This window comes from Aquila chrysaetos, chromosome 22 (genome assembly GCF_900496995.4).
Source record: "Aquila chrysaetos chrysaetos chromosome 22, bAquChr1.4, whole genome shotgun sequence".
Taxonomy (NCBI): Eukaryota; Metazoa; Chordata; class Aves; order Accipitriformes; family Accipitridae; genus Aquila; species Aquila chrysaetos.
The window spans coordinates 1167289-1192630 of record NC_044025.1 but is presented as its reverse complement, the minus strand read 5'-3'; the positions used below and the strand labels follow the sequence as shown (position 1 = coordinate 1192630).

Here is a 25342-nt window from a genome sequence, read left to right as displayed (position 1 = left end):
CGCTCCACCAGCACCTCCAGGCGCAGGGCGCACGGCGCGCTCTTCCCGCACAGCTCCTCCCGGTCCAGCCGCGAGCTCACCACCAGCGCCCCGCTCGCCCCGCTCACCTCCACGCTCGCCCGCCGGCCCTGCGCCACCAGCCGCAGCCGACGCGCCTCCGGCTCGCCCGCCTCCAGGCCCAGGTCCTGCGCCAGCCGGCCCACCACCGTCCCGGCCTTGGCTTCCTCCGGCACCGAGTAGCGCACCTGCCCGCCGCCCAGCGCCCAGGCCGCCTGCAGCACCAGCACCCGCACCACGGGCCCCCAGCACACGCCCATCGCCGCCGCCGCCCGGACACACCGCCTTATGGGCTCCCCGGCACTCGCGGGCCGTCGCTCCGCAGTCCGCCGCCCCGCCCGGCCAGCCCACTGCATCCCGCCGCCGCCTCGCCCGCTGACGGCAGCCGTGAGAGCGGCTCAGGGCGCCTTCGCGGCCAACAGCGGCACCTGGTGTCCGAGCGCGGCTCCTTCTGCGAGCAGCCGCCTCCCTCCGCCTGCAGCGGCGCTGCGCTCGGGAAGGACGGGCCGTGCCTCCGCCCGCTCGGGCGACACGCTCCGCGATTTCCCTTCGGAACATTTCCCCTCGCCAAAAACGATACTAGGTGGTGTGGCTCTTCTCTCTTCTCTTCTCCTTTTCTCTTCTCTCCAGGAATCATACCTGTGACGGTCATCACTGAAAAGAGCCTACGTCACTTCTGATCTCTTGACTTTGTCTTCCCTACACATTGCTGAGGAGGCATAACTTGGTTTCCTCATTTATTTCTTTATTTGCAAAGAGAGTTCAGCTGTTTCCTCTACAGAAGACGACTGTATCCTTGATGTTCTATCTATGGAAAGAACTCAGGTCTCCAGAAGACATAGATTCACATCAAATTTATTTGTGCTTAGTTCAGCAATGCTAAAACCAGGCAGAACCTGCTTACTTTTTTATGGCTTTGTGACAGTGATGTAGCAGAGCAATCCCATGCACTCTCCTTGGTTTTCATACAGTAAATAATAGAGCAAGGACATCATATTTCAAAGAATATCTGTGTCTGTCCATAACAGAATTGTTTTGCCTTTTGAAATATAGGTCAAACCTAAGAAATCTGCAATGCACACAAATTCCAAAAGACTCTCAACTCCATCAGTGACTCCCTAACTCTTTATGTCAGTCTAAACATAACCCACATAGCACAGACCCTCTCGAAAGGGCGAAATAGCTCAGGGAACCTGAGCTCTCTAGTAGTTGTTATGTGTCTCAGTAAAGTATTTCCTGCAAGTTTTATTCCCCACTTGTAGCTGCACAATGAATGACAAGTTCTTTCTTACCTTTTTTGGCAGGTAGGCACTCACAGTACAGCAAAACAATGCGGCCATTACTGACAGAGATGAGCTGCTGCAGGATTCAGTACAGTCATCCAGCCATGACATAACTGAAGACAACACAAAAGGGTTGCACCACTGCTGTGGCAGGGTACAGTTCATCTTGCAACATGTTCCCACACTCCCACCTCATCCACCAACATAAACACATCAGGGCCCCTTCTCTACACAACTACTGACACTTGCTGCTACCCCGCCATGCAGGCCAGGCAGCAACATGAAACAGAAGATTTCACACAGTAGTGAGCTGCTGGTTATACCACAGAAGCATCAACGATGCAACAACAGGTCAAAACAAAATGAAGATACAAAATGCTAAAAAAATCCAGGTAGGTCTGTTGATAGGTCATCTTTAATTACACCTGTTGCTATTGTAACAGTTGTCTTGATTTACTCCCAGGTCTCCATTGTCAGGGCCGAGTTCAAGGATCACTGTTCACGATTTTGGGGAAGCAGGGCTGGAAAAGCAAACAGATTTTGTCCAGCCTCTCAAATCCCTGCTCTATTGCCAGCATTTCTGTATCCCCTTCTATGAAGATGGAAACAGAAATTAAACCTGAAGTCTCATGGCATTCTCTTGAGGAAAACCTCATCTTAAAAGACTACAAGACAGTGAACCACAGTGATGGCAAGTGGCGCAAATTCTGAAATCAGGCAGTCAACACTGGCAGCAGTATGGCTCTTGCTCACAATTATTGACACATCTCCTGAGAAAGGCAAGCTAAGCCACGCTGCCTATGGGGGAATCAGGAGCTTCAGGTGTCATCCCAGTTCATATTCACATGATCATCATGAGGCACACACACAATGAGACACAAAGTAACAGTTTATTTTTAAAAGTATTCTCAAGAAGAAAAAAAAATAAAAGAAAGGACATACAAAGCCTACCACTGCAGGGTACATTGAACTAGAGAGTCAGGAACCATAGCTGAGGTGCTTCTACAAATATATTCACCCACCAAAACCAAGTTCTCTGGCAATACATCTTGCCTAATATAGCATTACAGCTGCACGTTTTTCACACTTACCTTGGTTCCTGCTCTTCTGCCATTAAGTACTTTGTATTAGAAAGTACATTTACATCATGCTCGGAAAGGGGCAACGTGAAATGTTTCTACTATCTTCTCCATGTCCATAGTAATTCTGTATTACTTCACAACTAATATATCCCATGCAAGGTGAACAGATAAGAACCTGGAGTACCAACTGTGGTATCCTTGCATGATCTCTGTTTCAGAGGAGAATCAAAAAGGAGGACAGACTTCTGATTAAGAAAAGACTGGAAACCAGCACTTCACAGTAGCCAGAAGCAAAAAGCTCATTACAACTGGCCTACCTGCAAGACAGGAAAATGTACTCAAATGAAGACACTTCACACAAAATGGAATAAGGCTGCAAGAGGTGATTGGAGCTGTGATTAACTACACAGATGGCAGGAAAACCAAACCTGGTCACTTGAGCAAGAGAGTAAGTTCAACACTGCAGTCGGGGAGAGATCTTTGCTAGGAACTGTGCTCATCAGGGGATCTCAAAAAGTCATAGAGAGTGATGTAACAAAAGTTACAGGAGATATTACACAATGGAGCAGAGTTAAAATACATGTCTGCCGAGAAATGCAGAAAGATTTGATGACCCTGAAGACCTAGGTGGGAAAATGGCAAAAAGATTTTCCGTGCAGGACACCACAAAGCTGAGGACATGGGGGAAAAAACGTGGCTTCAGCAGAGACTGTGACTGACTCTGAACCAAACATTTAAGGCTCTGAAATGACATCTTTCACATAGGGAAGACAGACACATACATATATCAGCTCCATTCTCAGTGCCAACCAAAAGGGTAAGTCTTATGAGACCATGGGAAAAAAACTCCGTTTCGTCCAACTTTGTGGAAGTACATGGTTCACCAACACTTTGAATATTTTGTGGAGGTCCTCGCCTTCCTACAAGGGCAAGAAGAAGAGAGGAGACTATGAAGGGTTTCAGAGGCAGCCAGCAGGATAACCAGGCTTAGAGCAGCTTCTATTTGAGAAACATTTCCTCGTGTTAAAAAATGAAAGACTGAAAGGGAATACAACAGAGGTCTTCAAAGCAGTAGTACCATGAAGAATGATAGGGAGCACAGATGTAAAAAACTAGATTAGACAACACTGCGAGAAAACTCATCCAGCTTCGACACGCACACCTTTCAGGACCGGTTTGGACTCGATATTTCCACATGTCATTTCAATCCCAGCTTATGCTGTTCTCCCAATACACATCAGCCTTCTCTACAAAAACATACGAGGTGCTACAGAAAAGAGCAGCCTACACTATCACACCTCAGACTGAAATAAAGAAGTAAACGATCACGTGAAGATATTAGCATTGAGGTCGTGATGTTACGGAAAACGGCTGCAGAAAGCCTCCAAGAAATTCCGGTCCCCAGGAAGAACAGAAAGTGACATGAGAAAACTGCAGTGGTATTAACAGTTTCCAGAAAATGAAGACACGAGGGACGCTGCAGTCAGCAGTCAGAGAGAAAGCACTTGCCAAGCCCCCACCGCCCGCGGGCCCCGGCGGCTGAGCCCGGCTCCCACCAGCGCCTACCCAGGGGCCGGGCGACCAGAGCCACAAGAAGGGGGAAGGGGCGAGAGGCGACAAAGGGGGGGGGCACTGACCGTGTCCACGAGAGCGGGCGCCTCCGGCTGCGTCTCCTTCGCCGCGGGGCCGGGCGGCGGCGGGAAGTTGGGGCTGAAAACCATCAGGTCGCTCTTGCCCGCGCCCTCCGCCACGCACAGGCTCCGGCTCTGGCGCTGCGAGTACGACCAGCTCCCCACTTCGCTGGCGCACACCAGCGTCGCCGGACCGGGCCCCGACAGCACGGCCGCCCGCGGCGCCCACCGCGACGCCCCGTACAGCACCACCGCCAGCAGGAACAGGCTCGACACCGCGCAGATGGCCACCACCAGCCACACGTTCGTCGCCGCCGCCGCCGCCGCGCCGCCCTCCGCGCCCGCCGCCGGCCGCAGCCCCGCCCCCGACGACGACGAGCCCGCGGCCGCCAGCGCCGCCTCGGCGCCCTCCACCAGCGACACGCTCAGCGTGGCCGTGGCCGAGCGCGCCGGCTCCCCGTGGTCCCGCACCACGATCACCAGCCGCTGCCGCGGGCCATCCGCCTCCTCCAGCGCCCGCGCCGTGCTCACCTCGCCGCTGTACAGCCCCACGCGGAACGGGCCCTTCCCCCGCGGCTCCCACAGCTCGTAGCGCAGCCACGCGTTGTAGCCCGAGTCCGCGTCCACCGCGCGGATCTTCGCCACCACCTGCCCCGCCGGCGCCCCCCACGCCGCCCACGCCCACAGCGCCCCCGAGCCCGAGCCCGAGCCCGAGCCCGGCCCCGACGCCGCCGAGCCCGCGGCCCCGCCGCCCGGCCCGCCCCCGGCAGCCGGGAGCAGCGCCGGCGCGTTGTCGTTCTCGTCCACCACGAACAGCTGCACCGTGGCGTTGCCGCACAGCGGCGGCTCCCCCGCGTCCACCGCCCGCACCTCGAACTGCAGCACCTGCACCTCCTCGTAGTCCAACGGCTGCAGCGCCCACAGCCGCCCGCTCTCCGCGTCCACCGACACGTAGCTCGACGCCGCCCGCCACCCCCCCGCCCGCCACCGCGCCCCCGCCCACGCCCTCCGCCACCGAGTAGCTCACGCGCCCGTTGCCCGCCTCGTCCGGGTCCCGCGCCCACAGCCGCGCCAGCTCCGCGCCCGCCGCGTTGTTCTCCCGCGCCAGCACCGTGTACACGGCCTGCGCGAACGCCGGCGCGTTGTCGTTCACGTCCGACACCGGCACCCGCACCCCGCGGCTGGCGCGCAGCGCCGGCGCCCCGCCGTCCTCCGCCCGCACCTCCACCTCGTACTCCGACACCCGCTCCCGGTCCAGCGCCTCCCGCAGCACCAGCGAGTACGAGCCCGCGAACGTCGCCACCAGCCCGAACGGCGCCGCCGGCCACACCGCGCAGCGCACCCGACCGTTCGCCCCCGAGTCCCGGTCCGACACGCTCAGCAGCGCCACCACCGTCCCCACCGCCGCGTCCTCCGGCACCGGCACCGACAGCGACGTCACCCACACCTCCGGCGCGTTGTCGTTCACGTCCAGCACCTCCAGCTCCACGCTGCAGTGACCTGACAGCGGGGGCCAACCTTTGTCTCTCGCTTCGATCTCTAGGTCATACGACTGAACGTCCTCGAAATCCAGGTCACCAGCAGTCCGAATTTCCCCGGATTTCCTGTCAATTATGAAAAGGTCCTGAACTTTGCCAGAAACAGCGTCGCTAAACGAATAATATATCTCCCGATTAATTCCTTCATCTATATCTGTCGCTGTTAGCTGGAAAAACACAGTTCCCGGCGCAGCGCTCTCCGGCAGCTGTACTTTATACACCGACTGGTTGAACTGGGGCGCGTTGTCGTTGGCGTCCAGCACCGAGATCACCAGCTCCATCGTGCCCGTCAGCGACGGACGGCCCCCGTCAATCGCCGTCAACACCAAACGGTGCTCAGCCATCATCTCGCGGTCCAGCGGTCTCCTTAATACAAGGACTACGAGAATTTTATTTTCGTCTTTGGATTTCACTTCCAAACCGAAGTGCTCGCTGGGGCTGAGGGTATAGGAGAGCTGCGCGTTGGCTCCGACGTCTGCATCCGACGCGCCCTCCAGCGGGAACCGAGAACCGGGGGGGGAGTTCTCCGATAAACTGAGGTTTTTCCGGGCGGCGGGGAAGAGCGGGGCGTTGTCGTTGATGTCGGTCACCTCCAGCTCCACGTGGAAGACGCGCAGCGGCCGCTCCACCAGCACCTCCAGGCGCAGGGCGCACGGCGCGCTCTTCCCGCACAGCTCCTCCCGGTCCAGCCGCGAGCTCACCACCAGCGCCCCGCTCGCCCCGCTCACCTCCACGCTCGCCCGCCGGCCCTGCGCCACCAGCCGCAGCCGACGCGCCTCCGGCTCGCCCGCCTCCAGGCCCAGGTCCTGCGCCAGCCGGCCCACCACCGTCCCGGCCTTGGCTTCCTCCGGCACCGAGTAGCGCACCTGCCCGCCGCCCAGCGCCCAGGCCGCCTGCAGCACCAGCACCCGCACCACGGGCCCCCAGCACACGCCCATCGCCGCCGCCGCCCGCACGGGCCCCGCACGGCTCCCCGCCGCCGCCCGGACGCACCGGCTCGCCCGCCCGCCCCGCGCCGCCCCCCCGCGCTCACAGCCGGGCTCTCCGCCGCACCGGGGCGGAGCCGCCTCACCGCTCCCACGCCGTTTCTGAGCCTGCAGCGACACCGTGTGCTGCTCCGACGCCTCGCACGCTCCCCACGATCGCCAGCCCGCCGCCTCTCGCCTCGCTCCCTTCCGTGCTCCTCCTGCTTTGCCTCCTTCCTTTCTTTTTCCCTTCCTCCCTGCGTCTTTCCTCTTTCCTTCGGCCTTTCTTCTTTCCGCCTCCAGTTATCTCTTCTTATGCGTTTCTCGCCTTCTTCCTTCCTTTCCTGACATTTCCCTTCTCTTTCTTCTCTCTTCTCTTCCATCTTCTTCTTCCTCTGTCTTCTCTTTCCAACCTCTTTCTGCTTTCTTCTCTTTCCACCTTCCATGTCCTCTTTCTGCTCTTCCTTCTCCTTTTCGTTCTTGCCCTCACGTGCCCAAGTCTTTACTCCCCTTTCCCTTCTCCTTCCATCCTTCGCTCTTCTCTACCCCCGCTGGCACCTCGCCAGTCGCCTCCGGCGCCGCGGCGGACACCGTCAAAGACGGGGCCAGCAGCGCTAATTACGGGCCAGCAGCGCCGGAGCGCGGTACTCTAACCGAGGCGGAGGCTGTTAGGGACCAACTCTCTTCACCGTCTACAGGTCACGTCACGCTCGTCATCTCCTCTATCGTCTCTTCTTTCCTTTCTTTCGTCCTCTTTTCTTCTTTTTACTTCCACCAATTCCTTCCTTGTCTTCTTCCTTCCCCTCTGCCATTTTCTGTTTACTTTTCTCCCTTTTTTCGTTACCCTTTCTTCTCCTGAATCTTCTTCCTTCTGCCTTTCCTTAGCTCTATCCCTAGCTCTTTCCTTTTTTCCCTGCCCTGCCTCATCTTTGCGTCCTAATCCTTTCTGTTTATACACAAACAGCCGAGCCATTGTATCTTCCTTTCTTTTTCTCCTTCACCAAAATAATTTCTAAATGGCTACAACACACTCACAATGAAGCATGGACACCCCTTCAGGCAAGACCTCTTCCTCACCACTTTTCACCAAGCCTGACAGCACCCTGAGTACCGAGGGTGCTAAGGTCCTCCACTCCATTCATCGTGTCGATACAACGTTGGTGCATGCTGGTAATCTCTGCTATCGTCTCTTCCTTCTTTCTTGCTTCTTCTTTCTTGCATTCTTGCTTGCTTGCTTGCTTCTTACTTGCATAGATTACTTCCTGTCCTTCTTCCTTTTCCTCTTCTTTCCCGTCTCATCTCCCTTTTTTTTTTTTTTTTTGTCCTGCCCTATCCTTGCCTCCCATTCTTTTCTACTTCCATCCTTCTATCTTCTGTTTCGTTTTTCCATTACCAAGAAGTTTTAAAAATGTCTACACCACACTCGCCATGAAGCACGGACGTGCCCTTTGGCAAGAGCTCTCATTCCTCATCCCTATCACCTTCCATCCTTCCATACTATAAACAACCCTCCTGTTTTCCTCCACTCTATGAATCTGCACCTGCCCTTATCTTCCTGAAGAAGAACACACCCTTCGGCATACCAGCCATCTCAAGGACCCAGCAAATCACAGAGTGAGGCAATCAAATGGCAAGGAACATCTCTGCTTCATCAGTTATGGGTTTGTGTGGCATGGGGGTTTTTGCTAGTGGGGGAGGGGCTGCAGGGGTGGCTCCTGTGAGAAGCTGCTAGAGGCTCCCCTGGCTCCAAGCCGGACCCTCCTCTTGCCCAAGCCGACCATATCAGTGATGGTGGTAGCGCCTCTGGGAGAAGGTATTTAAGAAGAGGAATCTGCAGTGAGTGGGGGTATTGGAATGTGAGAGGAACGCCTCTGTGGATACCGAGGTCAGTGAAGGAGGGGGACGAGGGGCGCCTGAGGAGGTTGATGCCCCTGCAGCCCGTGGTGAGACGGCTGGCTGTCCCCCTGCAGCCCGTGGTGAGACGGCTGGCTGTCCCCCTGCAGCCCGTGGAGGTGAGCAGGGGAGCACATGCCCCTGAAGATGGCCGTGACTCCATCCGAAAGCCCGCGCTGGAGCAGTGCGTGGCTGAAGATCGGCCCATGGAAAGGACCCACGTCAGGGAAGTTTGTGAGGAACTGCAGCCCGCGGAACTCACGTTGGAGAAGTTTGTGAAGGACTGTCTCCCGTGGGAGGGACCCCACGGTGGAGCAGGGGAAGAGTGAGGGGTCCTCCCCCTGAGGACGAAGGAGCGGCAGAGACAAGGTGTGGCGACCTGACCCCAATACCCATCCCCTGTTCCCCTGCGCCACCGGAGGGAGCGGGTAGAGAGAAACGGGAGTGGGGTTGAGCTGGGAAGGAGGGAGGGGTGGGGGGAAGGTGTTCCAAGATTTGGGTTTACTTCCTAATATCCTTGGTTTGATTTGACTTGTAGTCAATTAAATTGATTTTGTTTCTTCCCCAAACTGAGCCTGTCTTTTACCCGTGACCATAAGTGGTGAGTGATCCCTCCCTGCCCTTCTCTCGACCCACGAGCCTGCCTTTATATTTTCTCATCATCCCACCGTAGCTGGGGGGGGGGGGGGGGGGGCGCGGTGAGGGAGCAGCTGCGTGGTGCTTTGTTACCAGCTGGGCTGAAACCATGACACTCATCAGAACACAATCCACCACTCTCTGAAACAGAACCCCCAGATACAGGGATGTCACTGAAAAAAAGGGCTCCACAGAGTCCAAACAACGCAGGCGAGTCTCTCATTCGGGAACTCAAACCCAGCACAGCCGAGCACAACAACCCTCCAGGAGGATAAAAAAGCACAGGGCAACCACAGCTCCCAAGCATCCTAAAGATACCTCCATTCTTCCAGACTCATTTTCCACCTACGTGCTGAATGGCAAGCTCTTGCTTCCCATTCAGGCAGGCATGCACTGCCAGAACAACACAGCAAGAACCTCAGTACCCAGGGGCATCAGTCCCCTCGGAATAGCATGACCCACCCATCACACAGCCAAACAAAAGCCACGCGGGTAACACCATGGCATTTTTAATGACAACATCCGCTCAATGCCCAAAACATCCACCCCATGTAACGGATTGTGATCCCTCCTCCATATACGCTTGCTGCCGCCTGATCACACTGTGCCTGGAAGCAGCAGGAAAGCAATGAGAGCAGGCAGTGGTGCTTTGCTGCTCCAGGCCTACAGGCATTACAATCCTGGCAACATTCGGTTGATCCAACAGCAAGATACCATGACAAAACAGGAACAAAAGTACATCTGCCTCTCAAACTCATCCTTTTCAGGTATGAACAACTTAGCTGTAGAATCACTGGTTGCTTCTTCAAAATAAAAAAACGTTTTCAGGACAGCAGAAACAACGGCTTTAAGGGACATTTGCAACTAACATTAAGAGAGATTCCTGGGGAAGCTGGACACAAAAAAATTACTCATGTTCTGCAAAAGCCTGGAAAATGCTTGACAGTGCACAGTGCTCCCTTATGCACTTCTATCACAAGGAGAGCAGGAGGGAGACCTGAAAGCCAAGCACATTCTGTCAACATCAAGCTCAGCTCAAGAGAGTGGAAAAGCCATCCCCCACAATGATGACAAACCGCCCAAATGTCTGCAACCTGACAGCTGCCACAATTCCGCCTCCTGCATCTCATCCGCTGTTACCAACACATTGACAATGCGAGAGAAGAGAAAACAAAACGATGGGAGGTTTTGGTAAGAGGAGGGAAGAAAACCAAAGGAACCCGTTCCACTGTATTGAAACACACGAGGACAACAACAGGCACAAGGCTATGCAGAAATTCTGGAGGCCCTGAAAGGATCCCGGGCAAGTAGCACTGTCTGCGGAGCCTCTTCTTGATGTTTTCTACTGGCATCCCCTATCCCACACCCGGGGCAATGGCATCTCCAGCTAAGTGGACATTCTCCACTTCTTCCCCAATGACACAGACCATGTTCTAACCAGCATCTCCATTTCCCTCACGCAAGACTTTTCCCCACTCAAGGTCACACTCCCCATGACGCATGCCCAGGCCACACTTCAGCCACTCACAGGATCGCTGCCACAGCACCCGGGTACTGCTCCAGCCCCACAACATGCCCCACCTCTAAGCCCCGTTCTCAACATGACCCAGGCCTTTGCACATCCTCGCTTTCCCTCACAAATGGCACAGAAAACATACGGAGGGCTGCAAAGCCGCACAGTGTCTGACAGACTCTTCCCAGCTGCCTGAACTTCACCCTGAATGTTTTCTGACTTTTCAAGCAATCTCAGAGGGAAACAACACTGCTGTGCATTAGAACGTAAAGATCCTTTGATTAGAGCTTGACAGCTCTGACACCTGTCCACACGGAATTTACTCTTTCAGAAAACCACACCAAATACCGAAGCAGAAGCACACTCACAATGTCCACCGCGTGGGAGAATTTGTACCAGAGAAAACCAGAGCTGGGCAGGCTTTGGCGTGTAAGTGCACAGCTCTGAATGACTTAAGCATAACAGGACACACCATCTCTACCCAGGCCAACTGTGCAAGTGAACACGTAGAGGGAATCGAGCACAGAAAGATTACACCCACCTCCCTACACCCCCTTACAAATCCTGCCCAAGGAGGATCAAGGAACCATCATGGCAACTTCAACGGCTGTGGAAGCTGCTATAGATGCCCACCACTCCACAAGGACAGCAGGTTGAAGCACTACCCTCCCACAACACCCCGCCAAAACACAGGAGAAAAAAAGTTCATCAGACAGCATTCACCAGTCTGCATGTCACCCCTTCTTAACAACACATCGCCTACATCAGGCAGGCTGCAGGGGAACCTACTGACCCTGGTGGGAGATATTCATAAACTCAAAACACATTGCGGGCATTTCAGTTTCACATACTGTCTCAAGATCCACAAGGCCTCATACTCCAGACCCTTGGAGCCTGGAAAGAATCCTGGGCAGGAACACTCTCTGCCCATCCTGCCTCATGCTTTCCTCCAGGCAGCCTCCACTCCCCACTCTGCAACACGCGTTCTCAAGACAAGCACATCATCTCCCATTCTTGTCTTCTTACGACATGGCCCACAGTCTTCCCAAGGATTTCCACTTCCCTCAGACAAGTCTTCCCACTGCTCAAGGTCGACCTTCACATCCAGAAATGGCCAGGCCCTACTCAGTACCACTGCCACATTCACCTCCGCAACATGCCACACTCTCCTGTGGCTTCAGCAACCTCGGACGGAAACGTTACACAACTGGGAGCAATAATAGTTATAGGGGTGATATCGGAACAACTCTAATGGCAATGGGCATAAATTGCATGCTGTGCAACGAGAACCCAAATGCTGACAAACACACCAGCGTCACCGATGATATCTACCGTGTACAAAAATTTTCACTTGAGTTTTTGGGGTGAGCTGTTTAGCTTTTTGGGGTTGTTTTGGTTTGGTTCTTTTTCTGAAAACAGGTTTTTCCATCAGTTTTTTAATGGCATGGCTGGCGATGCAAATATTGAAGGAACATCAAAACAGGCCAGTGTACAGTCACGCCTCCACTCGGGCCAGGAACCCAAGCCCAAAACCCAGCAGGGGAGGGCAGGACAAGAAAAAGGAAATACCTGCCTTGGGTCACACACTTCTGCCTCAACACTTTATGCGACTAACTACAGTTAAAATACACTTGGAAAAAGAACACTTGGAAAAGTTTGTACCACCTTCCCTACTTTTACAATAACCCTGTTGGGCAAATAAAAATGGAGAAACTACGCTATAGGGTAGACTCCCAATTGTTACCTTGCATCATGTCTCTTGCAGAGGAGAATCAAACAGGGTGAGGACAGAGTTTACAACAGGAAACCACAACCGATACCAGCATGATCTGCAGTCAGCAAAGGTAAGAAGTTCTCCCACTGCTCAAGGTCACCCTTCACATCAGGAGATGCCCAGGCCCTACGCAATGCCACTGCCACATTCACCTCCATGAACAAGCAACAGTTTCCTTGCCCACCTCAGGGCTCTCTCCAGATTTTCCAGACCCTTCCCACCAAAGACAGCACCACAAAGAAACGTACAGATGGTATCACACACACAGCATCCAGCAGAGTCTCTGCAGCTGACCCTTCGTGTTTGGCAATGCTTCAGCATTCTCAGAAGGAAATGTGGCAGACCTGGGAGCAATACTCTTTATAAAGGTGACGCTGGGACAGCTCGAGATGGCCATGGCATTGATTTCATGCTCTGAGGGAAAAACGAACATATGTTGACGGGCACAACACCGTAACCGATGATATCGACTGCGTAGGGGAATTTGGTTTCAGTTTTGTTGGGGAGGGCTGGTTTTTTGGCTTTGGGTTGGTTTGTTTCTTTGTTTTTTCTTGTAAGAAAAGAAGATTTCCAGGGCTTGTGCAATGATGTGACTTCCGATCCAAATATTGAACGAACATCAAAACAGGGCAGCGTACTTCATGACACTTCACTGGCGAGGAATGCACTCCACAACTGGGGGAAAGGGGAAGCAGGAAAAGAAAAAGAAAATTCCCGTTCCTAACACCTACCTTGTGGGGTGAAACTCCTCTCCCTCAACACTTTATCATACTAACTATGGTTACAACACACTTGGAGAAAGAACATTGGATTACAGCCACCTCCTCATCACTTCCGCTTACAAATCCTGCCTGAGGAGGAGAAGGAACCATCATGGCAACATCGGTGGACGTGGAAGCTACTATGGATGCCCACCACTAAACAAGGACAGCTGGCTGAAGTGATACACTCCCACAACACCCTCCTCAAAAGAAGCGTGAAATTGATCAGCAGACAACATTCAGAAGTCTGCATCTCAACCCCTCTTACCAACACATTACCTAGGTCAGGAAGGCAGCAGCACAAATGACTGTCTCTGGGGGCAGATATTCATAACCTCAAGGGACACTGTGGGCATTTCAATACCATGTAACAGGCCTCATACTCCAGACCCTAGCAGCCTGGGAAACAATCCTGCAAAAGAATACTCTGTGCCCTTCCTGCCTCATGCTTTCCTCTAGCAAGCCTCCATTCCCCACTCTGCAACATGTGTCCTCGAGAAAAGCACACATCTCCCATTCTTGTCTTCTTACAACATGGCCCATGGTCATCCCAAGGATTTCCACTTCCCTCACACAAGTCTTCCCACTGCTAAAGGTCACCCTTCACATCAGGAGTTGCCCAGGCACTACTCAATGCCACTGCCACAATCACCGCCACGAACATGCAACAGTTTCCTTTCAGTCCAGCTTTTGTGGACACTTCTGTCAACGGCAGCACCACAGAAAAGCATACAGATGCTATCGCATACACCGTGTCCAGCAGACTCTCCGCAGCTTACTCTTCATGGTTTGCAATGCTTCAGCAACCTCACATGGAAACCTTACACGTCTTGGAGCAATACTATTTCCAGAGATGATCATAGTGTCGTTGATGTTGGAGAAGATCCTTCAGACCGTCGAGTCCAAACATTAACCTAACACTGCCAAGTCCACCACTAAACCATGTCCCTAACCACCACGTCTTCTAAATATCCCCAGGGATGGCGACTCAAGTACTTCCCTGGCCAGCCTGTTCCAATGCTTGACAAACCCTTTGAGGGGAGAATTTTCTCCTAATATCCAATCTAAACCTCCCCTGGCACAACTTGAGGCCATTTCCTCTCGTCCTATCACTTGCTACTTGGGAAAAGAGACCAACAACCACCTAGGTACAATCTCCTTTCAGGCAGTTGTAGAGGTCTCCCCTCAGCCTCCTTTTCTCCAGACCAAACAACCCCAGTTCCCTCAGCTGCTCCTTGTACGTCTTGTTCTCTAGACCCTTCATCAGCTTCATTGCTCTTCTTTGCACACGCTCCAGCACCTCAATGTCTTTCTTGGGGTGAGGGGCCCAAAACCAAACACAGTCTTCGAGGTGCGGTCTCACCGGTGCCATGTACAAAGGGATGATCACTTCCCTACTCCTGCTGCCCACACTATTTCTGATAAAAGCCAGGAGGCTATTGGCCGCCTTGGCCATCTGGGCACACTGCCGGCTCATATTCAGCTGGCTGTTGACCAACACCCCCAGGCCCTTTTCCTCCAGGCAGCTTTCCAGTCACTCTTCCCCAAGCCTGCAGCCTTGCACTGGGTTGTTATGACCCACATGCAGGACCTGGCACTTAGCCTTCTTGAAGCTCATCCAGTTGGCCTCAGCCCATCGATCCAGCCTCTCCAGACCCCTCTGCAGAGTCTCTACCCTCAAGCAGATCAACACTCCCGCCCAACTTGGTGTCGTCTGCAAACTTACTGAGGGTGCGCTCGACTCCCTCATCCGGATCACTGATAAGGATATTAAACAGAACTGGCCCCAAGAATGAACCCTGGCGAACACCGCTTGTGACCGGCCGCCATCTGGATTTACTTCTGTTCACTACAACTCTTTGGGCCCGGCCAGCCAGCCAGTTGTTTACCCACCAAACAGTACAACCACCCAAGCCATGAGCAGCCAGTTTCTCCACGAGAACGCTGTGCGAAACGGTGTCAAAGACTTTACTAAAGTCCAGGCAAACAACATCCACAGCCTTTCTCTCATCCACTAAGCGGGTCGTCTTGTCAAAGAAGGAGATCAGGTTAGTCAAGCAGGACATGCCTTTCCTAAACCCATGATATCGGGACAATTCTAGTGGTAATGGGCATTGATTTCAAGCTGTGAGAGAGCAACCCAAATGCTGACGAGCACATCACTGTAATGGATGATATCTAATGTGTCAGACAATTTGGGGATGGTTGGGGTTTGGGGGTTGAAAACAAGGCTTACGTGGATTCTTTAAGGTTGTCGCTGCTGATCCAAATATCGAGAGAACATCAAAACAGGCCAGCATATGTCATGACACTTCACTGGTGAGGAACGTAGTCCACAACCTGGGGGAAAGGGGGAGCAGCAAAAGAAAATTCCCATTTCTAACACCTGCCTTATTCAGTCACACCTCTCTCCCTGAAAAATTTATCCTATGAACTAGACTTACAACACAGTTGGAAAAAAACATAGGAAAAGTCCGCAGTGCCTTCCCTACTTTCATAACCACTCTGCTCAGCCAACCAAAACGGAGAAATTACACCATGGGAAGAGAAAACCCTCAAGTCTCAACTGTCACCTTCCATCACGTCTCTTCCAGAGGAGAATCAAAGAGGAGGATGACAGAGTTTGTGACAAGAAAGCACATCCGATCCAAGCGCAGACAGCAGTCAGCAACGGAAATGGCAGAAAATAGTGCCTGGGGGGCTGCCACCACCACAGCCTGCATGTCTCACACTTCTTCATCAATCTTGAGTGGAAATGCTACACGCCAGCAAGCAAGAGCGTCTGCAAAGCTGGTGGTGTGGCACCTCTAACGCAATCGGCAGTGATTTTATTCTACAGAACAACAATTCACACCCACAACTGCAAACCTCAGCTGGGAGAATGAAGTCCTGCCCACCGTAGAAGAAGATGAGGTTGGAGACTGTGAATGAGCACAAGTCCATGGAACCTGACAAGATGCATCTGAGGGTCCTGAGGGAACTGGCAGATGAAGTTGCCAAGCCACTATCCCTCATATTTGAAAAGTCATGACAGACTGGGGAAGTTCCCAGTGACTGGAAAAGGGGAAACATAACCCCCATTTTTCAAAAGGCAAAAAAAGGAAGACCCGGGAAACTGCAGGCCAGCCAGTCTCCCTTCTGTGCCTGGCAAGACCGTGAAGCAGATCCTCCTGGAAATTATGCTAAGGCACATGGAAAACAGAGAGGTGACCAACGTGGCTTCACTAATGGCAAGTCATGCCTGACAAATTTCTGGTGGTCTTCTATTGCAGGGTTACAGCATTGGTGGATAAGGGAACATGACTGACATCAGCTACCTGGACTTGTGCAAAGCATTTGATACTGTCCCACACAACCTCTACCAACCCTACCTCTAAAATGGAGAGACATGGATTTGACATGTGGACCATTTGGTGGATAAGGAATTGGCTGGATGGTCACACTCCAAGAGTTGCGCTCAACAGCTCAGTGTCTGGGTGGAGATCAGCAACGAGTGGTGTCCTTCAGGGGCCTGTATGGAGAACAGTATTACTTAACATCTTCGTCAGGGACATGGACAGTGGGATTGAGTGAACCCTCAGCAAGTTTGCACATGACACCAAGCTGAGTGCTGCGGTTCGTACTCCAGAGGGAAGGGATGCCATCCAGAGGGACCTTGACAGGCTTGAGAGCTGGGCCCGTGCAAACCTCATGAAGTTCAACAAGGCCAAGCACAAGGTCCTGCACCTGGGTCGGGGCAATCCCAAACGTGGGTACAGCCCTGGCAATGAGGGGATTGAGAGCAGGCCTGTGCACACGGACTTGGGGGTACGGGTGGATGAAAAAGTGAACATGAGCCAGCAACGTGTGCTCACAGCCTAGAAAGCCAATCATGTCCCGGGCGGCATTCAAAAGAAGTGTGGCTCGCAGGTTGGGGAAAAGTGATTCTCTCCCTCTACTCTGCTCTTGTGGTGCCCCACCTGGAGTACTCTGTTCAGCTCTGGGGCACACAGCATAAGAAAGACATGGTCCTGCTCGAGCGGGTCCAGAGGAGGGCCACAAAGATGATCAGGGGGCTGCAGCACCTCCCCTGTGACAGGTTGAGAGACTTGGGGTTGTTTAGCCTGGAGAAGAGAAGGCTCCGCAGAGACCTTATAGCGTCCTTCCACGACTTAAAGGGGGCATACACCAAAGATAGGGAGGGACTTTTTATAAGGGAGTGTAGTGATAAGATGAAGCGTAATGGTTTTACACTGAAAGAGGGTAGTTTTAGATTAGATACTAGGAAGAAATTACCTCCTGGGAGGGTGGTGAGACACTGGAACACGTTCCCAGAGGAGTTGTGGATGCCCCTTGCCTGGAAGTGTTCAAGGCCAGGTTGGATGGGGCTTTGACCAACCTGATATACTGGAAAATGTCCCTGCTCATTGCAGGGGGCTTGCAACTACATCCTCTTTAAGGTCTCCTCCAACCCAAACCATTCTGTGATTCTACGGTCATGGCAACATCAACAGCTGTGGAAGCTGCTATAGATGCCCAGCACTACATAAGGACAGCAGGTTGAAACGCTACCCTCCCACAACATCCTTCCCAAAACAGGAGCCAAAAGGTTCATCAGACAGTATTCAGCAGTCTGCATGTCAACCCCTCCTACCAACACATTGCCTACGGCAATCACGCAGCAGCAGCACAAGGGACTGTCTCTGCTGGGAGATAGTCGTACAACATTGTGGGCATTTCAATACCATGTAACTATCTCAAGACCCAGAAGGCCTCCAGCTCCAGATTCTTGGAGCCTGGAAAAGAATCCTGGACAGGAACACTCTCTGCCCATCCTGCCTCATGCTTTCCTCCAGGCAGCCTCCTCCACTCCCCACTCTCCAACATGCGTTCTCAAGAAAAGCACACATCTCCCATTCTTGTCTTCTTATGGCATAGGCCATGGAATTCCCAAGGATTTCCGGTTCCCACAGACAAGTCTTCCCACTGCTCAAAATCAACCTTCGCATCAGGAAATGCCCAGGCCCTGCTCAATGCCAGTGCCAGAATCACCTCCATGACATGCCACAGTTTCCTTTCCCGGCTCATTCTGACTTTTGCTTATGCTTCCCATCAATGAGACCACTGAAGAAAACACACCCAGGTATCACGTACACAGTGTCAGCAAACTCTCTGCTGACGACCCATCATGTCTGGCAATGCTTCAGCTCTCTCCAAGGGAAATGTTGCAGACCTGGGAGCAAGACTGTTTCTACGGGTGACATTGTCACAGCTCTAAATAGCAATAGCATCAATTTCTTGCTCTGAAAAAACAACCCAAGAGTTGATGAGCACCCCACTGCAACAGATGACATTGACTACGTATCAGAATCTGGTTTGGGTTTTGTTTTGTTGGGTTTATTTTGTTTGGGTTTGTTCTGCTTGTTCGGTTTTGCTTGTTTGTTTGTTAGGTTTTCCCCAAGAAGATGTTTCCAGGGCTTCTGTAACCATGAGGCTGTTGATTCAAATATTAGAAGAACATCAAAACAGACCAGTGTATGTCACATGACTTCCCTGGCCACGAACAAGAGACCAAAACCTGGGGGATGCTGGAAACAACAAAATGAAAAGGAAATTCCTGTCTCTAACACCTACCTTGTTGGGTGAAACTCTTCTCCCTGAGCACTTTACACTACCAACTAGCCTTACAACACACTTGGAAAAAAACATAGGAAAAGTCCGTATTGCCTTCCCTACTTTCATAATTCCTCCGGTGGGCGAACAAAAATGCAGAAATTACACCACGGGCAGAGAAGACTCTGAACACCCAACTGTCACTTTCCATCACAACTCTCGCAGAAGGGAATCAAATAGGGATGAGGACAGAGTTTATGACAAGAAACCACAGCGGATACCAGCACGGTCAGCAAAAAGCAACTCTAAGAAGCAGTAAATAGTGCCTGCGGGACTGCCACCACCACAGCCTGCGTGTCTGGCACCCCTTCAGCAAGCTCGGGTGGAAATGCTGCACACCAGCAAGCCCGAGCGTCCGCAAAGCTGATGTCGTGGCACCTCACATCGCAGTCGGCAGGGATTTCATTCCACGGGACAACAGCTCACACCCACAACCGCAAAGCACAGCTGCGGATGGCCACTGCTGCGGGGTGTGGCAACACCTTGCTTGCTTCCTCCCCCACACCGAGAGCCCGGGGGCTCCGGCAAGGATGCAAAGGTCCCGTGAACACCCTTAAGAAGCACCCGCCAAGCCCGAAGCACCCGCCAAGCCCCCACCGCCTGAGCTCGACTCCCACCAGCGCCTGCCCAGGGGCCGGGCGACCAGGGCCACAAGAAGGGGGAAGGGGCGAGAGGCGACAAAGGGGGGGGGGGGCACTGACCGTGTCCACGAGAGCGGGCGCCTCCGGCTGCGTCTCCTTCGCCGCGGGGCCGGGCGGCGGCGGGAAGTTGGGGCTGAAAACCATCAGGTCGCTCTTGCCCGCGCCCTCCGCCACGCACAGGCTCCGGCTCTGGCGCTGCGAGTACGACCAGCTCCCCACTTCGCTGGCGCACACCAGCGTCGCCGGACCGGGCCCCGACAGCACGGCCGCCCGCGGCGCCCACCGCGACGCCCCGTACAGCACCACCGCCAGCAGGAACAGGCTCGACACCGCGCAGATGGCCACCACCAGCCACACGTTCGTCGCCGCCGCCGCCGCCGCCGCCGCGCCGCCCTCCGCGCCCGCCGCCGGCCGCAGCCCCGCCCCCGACGACGACGAGCCCGCGGCCGCCAGCGCCGCCTCGGCGCCCTCCACCAGCGACACGCTCAGCGTGGCCGTGGCCGAGCGCGCCGGCTCCCCGTGGTCCCGCACCACGATCACCAGCCGCTGCCGCGGGCCGTCCGCCTCCTCCAGCGCCCGCGCCGTGCTCACCTCGCCGCTGTACAGCCCCACGCGGAACGGGCCCTTCCCCCGCGGCTCCCACAGCTCGTAGCGCAGCCACGCGTTGTAGCCCGAGTCCGCGTCCACCGCGCGGATCTTCGCCACCACCTGCCCCGCCGGCGCCCCCCACGCCGCCCACGCCCACAGCGCCCCCGAGCCCGAGCCCGGCCCCGACGCCGCCGAGCCCGCGGCCCCGCCGCCCGGCCCGCCCCCGGCAGCCGGGAGCAGCGCCGGCGCGTTGTCGTTCTCGTCCACCACGAACAGCTGCACCGTGGCGTTGCCGCACAGCGGCGGCTCCCCCGCGTCCACCGCCCGCACCTCGAACTGCAGCACCTGCACCTCCTCGTAGTCCAACGGCTGCAGCGCCCACAGCCGCCCGCTCTCCGCGTCCACCGACACGTAGCTCGACGCCGCCCGCCACCCCCCGCCCGCCACCGCGCCCCCGCCCACGCCCTCCGCCACCGAGTAGCTCACGCGCCCGTTGCCCGCCTCGTCCGGGTCCCGCGCCCACAGCCGCGCCAGCTCCGCGCCCGCCGCGTTGTTCTCCCGCGCCAGCACCGTGTACACGGCCTGCGCGAACGCCGGCGCGTTGTCGTTCACGTCCGACACCGGCACCCGCACCCCGCGGCTGGCGCGCAGCGCCGGCGCCCCGCCGTCCTCCGCCCGCACCTCCACCTCGTACTCCGACACCCGCTCCCGGTCCAGCGCCTCCCGCAGCACCAGCGAGTACGAGCCCGCGAACGTCGCCACCAGCCCGAACGGCGCCGCCGGCCACACCGCGCAGCGCACCCGACCGTTCGCCCCCGAGTCCCGGTCCGACACGCTCAGCAGCGCCACCACCGTCCCCACCGCCGCGTCCTCCGGCACCGGCACCGACAGCGACGTCACCCACACCTCCGGCGCGTTGTCGTTCACGTCCAGCACCTCCACCAACACCTTGCAGTGACCCGACAGCGGGGGGGTCCCCTTATCCGTCGCTTCGATTTGTATCTCGTATGACGGGATGTCTTCGAAGTCCAGGGCACCCCTGAGACGGATCTCCCCCGTCTTTGGATCTAAAAAGAAAAGTTTTAATCCATTTGTGGGAAAAGTATTGCTCGCAGTGAACGTCATTTCGCCATTGCTTCCCACGTCCGGATCCGTGGCGTTCACCTGCGCCACCAGCGTCCCCTCTGCAGCGCTCTCTAGCAGCTGCACTTTATACACCGACTGGTTGAACTGGGGCGCATTGTCGTTGGCGTCCAGCACCGAGATCACCAGCTCCATCGTGCCTGTCAGCGATGGACGGCCCCCGTCACTCGCTGTCAACACCAAACGGTGCTCAGCCATCGTCTCGCGGTCCAGCGGTCTCCTCAGCACCAGAAACAAGGATTCTCGGTATTCTTCACTGCGCTGTAAATCCAGAGAGAAGTGCTCGCTAGGGCTGAGGGTATAGGAGAGCTGCGCGTTGGCTCCGACGTCTGCATCCGACGCGCCCTCCAGCGGGAACCGAGAACCGGGGGGGGAGTTCTCCGATAAACTGAGGTTTTTCCGGGCGGCGGGGAAGAGCGGGGCGTTGTCGTTGATGTCGGTCACCTCCAGCTCCACGTGGAAGACGCGCAGCGGCCGCTCCACCAGCACCTCCAGGCGCAGGGCGCACGGCGCGCTCTTCCCGCACAGCTCCTCCCGGTCCAGCCGCGAGCTCACCACCAGCGCCCCGCTCGCCCCGCTCACCTCCACGCTCGCCCGCCGGCCCTGCGCCACCAGCCGCAGCCGACGCGCCTCCGGCTCGCCCGCCTCCAGGCCCAGGTCCTGCGCCAGCCGGCCCACCACCGTCCCGGCCTTGGCTTCCTCCGGCACCGAGTAGCGCACCTGCCCGCCGCCCAGCGCCCAGGCCGCCTGCAGCACCAGCACCCGCACCACGGGCCCCCAGCACACGCCCATCGCCGCCGCCGCCCGCACGGGCCCCGCACGGCTCCCCGCCGCCGCCCGGACGCACCGGCTCGCCCGCCCGCCCCGCGCCGCCCCCCCGCGCTCACAGCCGGGCTCTCCGCCGCACCGGGGCGGAGCCGCCTCACCGCTCCCACGCCGTTTCTGAGCCTGCAGCGACACCGTGTGCTGCTCCGACGCCTCGCACGCTCCCCACGATCGCCAGCCCGCCGCCTCTCGCCTCGCTCCCTTCCGTGCTCCTCCTGCTTTGCCTCCTTCCTTTCTTTTTCCCTTCCTCCCTGCGCCTTTCCTCTTTCCTTCGGCCTTTCTTCTTTCCGCCCCCACTTATCTCTTCTTATGCGTTTCTCGCCTTCTTCCTTCCTTTCCTGACATTTCCCTTCTCTTTCTTCTCTCTTCTCTTCCATCTTCTTCTTCCTCTGTCTTCTCTTTCCAACCTCTTTCTGCTTTCTTCTCTTTCCACCTTCCATGTCCTCTTTCTGCTCTTCCTTCTCCTTTTCGTTCTTGCCCTCACGTGCCCAAGTCTTTACTCCCCTTTCCCTTCTCCTTCCATCCTTCGCTCTTCTCTACCCCCGCTGGCAGCTCGCCAGTCGCCTCCGGCGCCGCGGCGGGCACCGTCAAAGACGGGGCCAGCAGCGCTAATTACGGGCCAGCAGCGCCGGAGCGCGGTACTCTAACCGAGGCGGAGGCTGTTAGGGACCAACTCTCTTCAGCGCCTAGAGGTAAGGTCGGTGCCTTTTGCTAATCTCCTCTACCGATACTTCTTTCCTTCCCTGCTCACCCTCACCACCTTTCTGTGTACAGACATAGTGTCTGTATACGCTAGTAAACTCCTTTATCCTTTCTTCTTTTCTTTATTTTCCTTCTCTCCATTGCTTGCTTCGTTCTTGTTTGATTTAGTTTCTCTCTGTTGTGCCTTCCTTCCGTCTCTGATTTCTCTTTCTCCCTTCCTCTCTCTTCCCTGTCCATCCCTCCCCTTCTCTTCTTCTTCCCTCTTTGCTTCTTCCTTGTCTCCTTTACCTACATGTTCTCCATATGACTACCTCACCCTCGCCATGAAGCATGGACATGCCCTCTGGCAACAGCTATCATTTCCCTTCCTCACCACTTCTCATCAAGCCTTGCACAGCGTCCCTTGGTCCCAAGGATGCCGAGGTCCTCACCTCCATTCGACATGTAGAGATAGCATCAGTGCATCCTGGTAATATCCCCTATCACCTCTTCCTTACTTACTTCCTTGTCCTTCTATCTTTCTTCATTGCATACAGTCCTTTCCTTCCATCTTCCTCTCTCTTGCGTTCCTTCTTATTTCCTGCTTCCTTTCTCATTACTTTTTCTTCCTTGTCCTTTCATCTCTTCATCTTTTTTCTTTCCTACTTCTCTTCCTTTGCTTCCTTTTCCTTTTTTGACTCACCCTGCCCTATCCTTGCCTCCCCTTATCTTCTGCTTCCACCCTCGTCTCTTCTCTTCTTTTTCCCCTTTACCAAAAGATTTTCTACACGTCTACACTGCACTCGACATGAAGCACAGGCATGCCCTTTGGCAAGAGGTCTCATTCCTCTTCCCTGCCACCTTCCATCCCTTCCAGGTGAATAACAACCTTCCTGCTTTCCTCCAGCCAATGCAAGACACACAGACTGCCCCTGCACTTCCCCATCCCTCCCTTCTGGAAGGAGGCCACACTCATCAGCCACCAGTCCTCTCAAGGACACAGCAAATAACAGAGCAAGGCAATCACATGGCAAAGAAAGATCATCACTGCTACATCATAAAGAATCCCTCACCCTCTGAAACACAAGCCCAAGCCCCACAGACTTGGACATCTCCGCCAGCAGGCTCCAAAGAGTCCAAACAACCCAGGGGAGTCCTTCTTTAGGGAAATCAAACCCATCACAGGCCAGCACGACAATCCTTCAAGAACACTGGAAGAGCATGGGGCAAACAGAGCTCCCGAGTACTCTTCATGTATCTCGATGAAGAGCTATTCTTCCGGCCTCCTTTTCCACCTGCGCGCTGAATGGCAAACTCTTGCATTCCCTTTCAGGCAGGCATCCACTGCCAGAACAACACAGGGGCATTAGCCCCCACGGAATACCTCTCACTCATTAGCATGATCCACCTGTCACACAGACAAACAAAAGCCACAACAGTAACACCACAGCATTCTCACTGAGAACATCCCCTTGGCTCCCAACACAGCCACTCCATGAAAGGGATTGTGGTCCCTCCTCCATACGTGCTTGCTGCCACACACTCAGGCTGTGCCTGGAAGCAGCAGAAAAGCAGTGAGAGCAGGCAGTGGTGCTTTGCTGCTCCAAACCTACAGGCATTACCATCCAGGCAACATTCGGTCCATCCAACATGAAGATACCACGACTAAACAAGAACAAAACTACAGCAGCCTCTCAAAACACATCTTTCTGTATGAGTACTTACCTGTAACATCACCACGTGCTTCTTCAGAAAACAAACATTTTCAGGACACAAGAATTGGTTTTAAAGGATATTTTCCCTTAACAGTATCAGAGATTTCGGGGGTTGCTGGACAGAAAATACTTACTCCCATTCTGCCAACATTTTGCAACCATTGTACAGTCCGCCCCTTGAGCTCTGACAGGCTTGGTGCCGTGACCACTCCCCTGAAGAGCCCATTTCACTGACTGGCCACACTCCCAGTGAAGAACCTTTTCTTAATGTCCAATTGGAACTTCCTCTGATGCAGCTTCCAACTGATTCCTCGTGGCCGATTGCTGGTCACCAGAGAGATGAGATCAGCACTTCCCCCTCCGATGCCCCCCTTGAGGAAGTTGTAGACTGCAATTCGGGCAGCCGTCCGCCTTCTCTTCTCCAAGCTGAACAAACCAAGTGACCTCAGCCACTCCTCACACGTCTTGCACTCAAGACGTTTCATCATCTTGCTCATCCTACTCTGGACACACTCTAATAGTTTGACGTCCTTCTTATGTTGACGTGCCCAGAACTGCACACAGTAGTCAACGCGAGCCGCACCAGTGCAGTGCAGAGGGGGACAATCACCTCCCTCAACCAGCTAGCGATGCTGTGCTTGATGCACCACAGGACATGGTTGGCCCATTTGGATGCCAGGGCACACTGCTGACTCATATTCAACTTGCCATCAACCCAAACCCCCAGATCTCTTTCCGTGGGGTTGCTCTCCTGCCTCTTGATCCCCAATTTGTAGGGATAACCAAGATTACCCCATCCCACATGCACAATCCGGCACTTGCTCTTGTAACATTTCATACGGCTGGGGATTGCCCAGCTCTCTGGTCTATCCAGATCCATCTGTAAGGCCTCCCTATCCTCGAGGGAGTCCACAGCTCCTCCTAATTTAGTGTCATCATCAAACTTACTTAATGTTCATTTGAC

General features: G+C 54.9%; 2 protein-coding genes across 2 annotated transcripts in view; both read right to left on the bottom strand.

Annotated features, from left to right (window-relative positions):
• LOC115334407 (protocadherin alpha-2-like) overlaps nt 1-6914 on the bottom strand; it is a 105903-nt gene extending 98989 nt beyond the window's left edge. The window contains 2 exon segments of the mRNA XM_029998535.2: nt 4060-5032; nt 5034-6914. Of these exon segments, the coding sequence (XP_029854395.2) occupies nt 4060-5032; nt 5034-6529 (2469 nt within the window). The 5' untranslated portion in view covers nt 6530-6914.
• Nucleotides 6915-19207: 12293 nt separating this feature from the next.
• Nucleotides 19208-23128, bottom strand: LOC115334430 (protocadherin alpha-2-like). The gene is given in 5 exon segments (XM_029998549.2): nt 19208-21961; nt 21963-22030; nt 22033-22262; nt 22467-22590; nt 23116-23128. Coding segments are annotated over 5 exon segments (3189 nt in total).
• Nucleotides 23129-25342: the final 2214 nt, after the last annotated feature.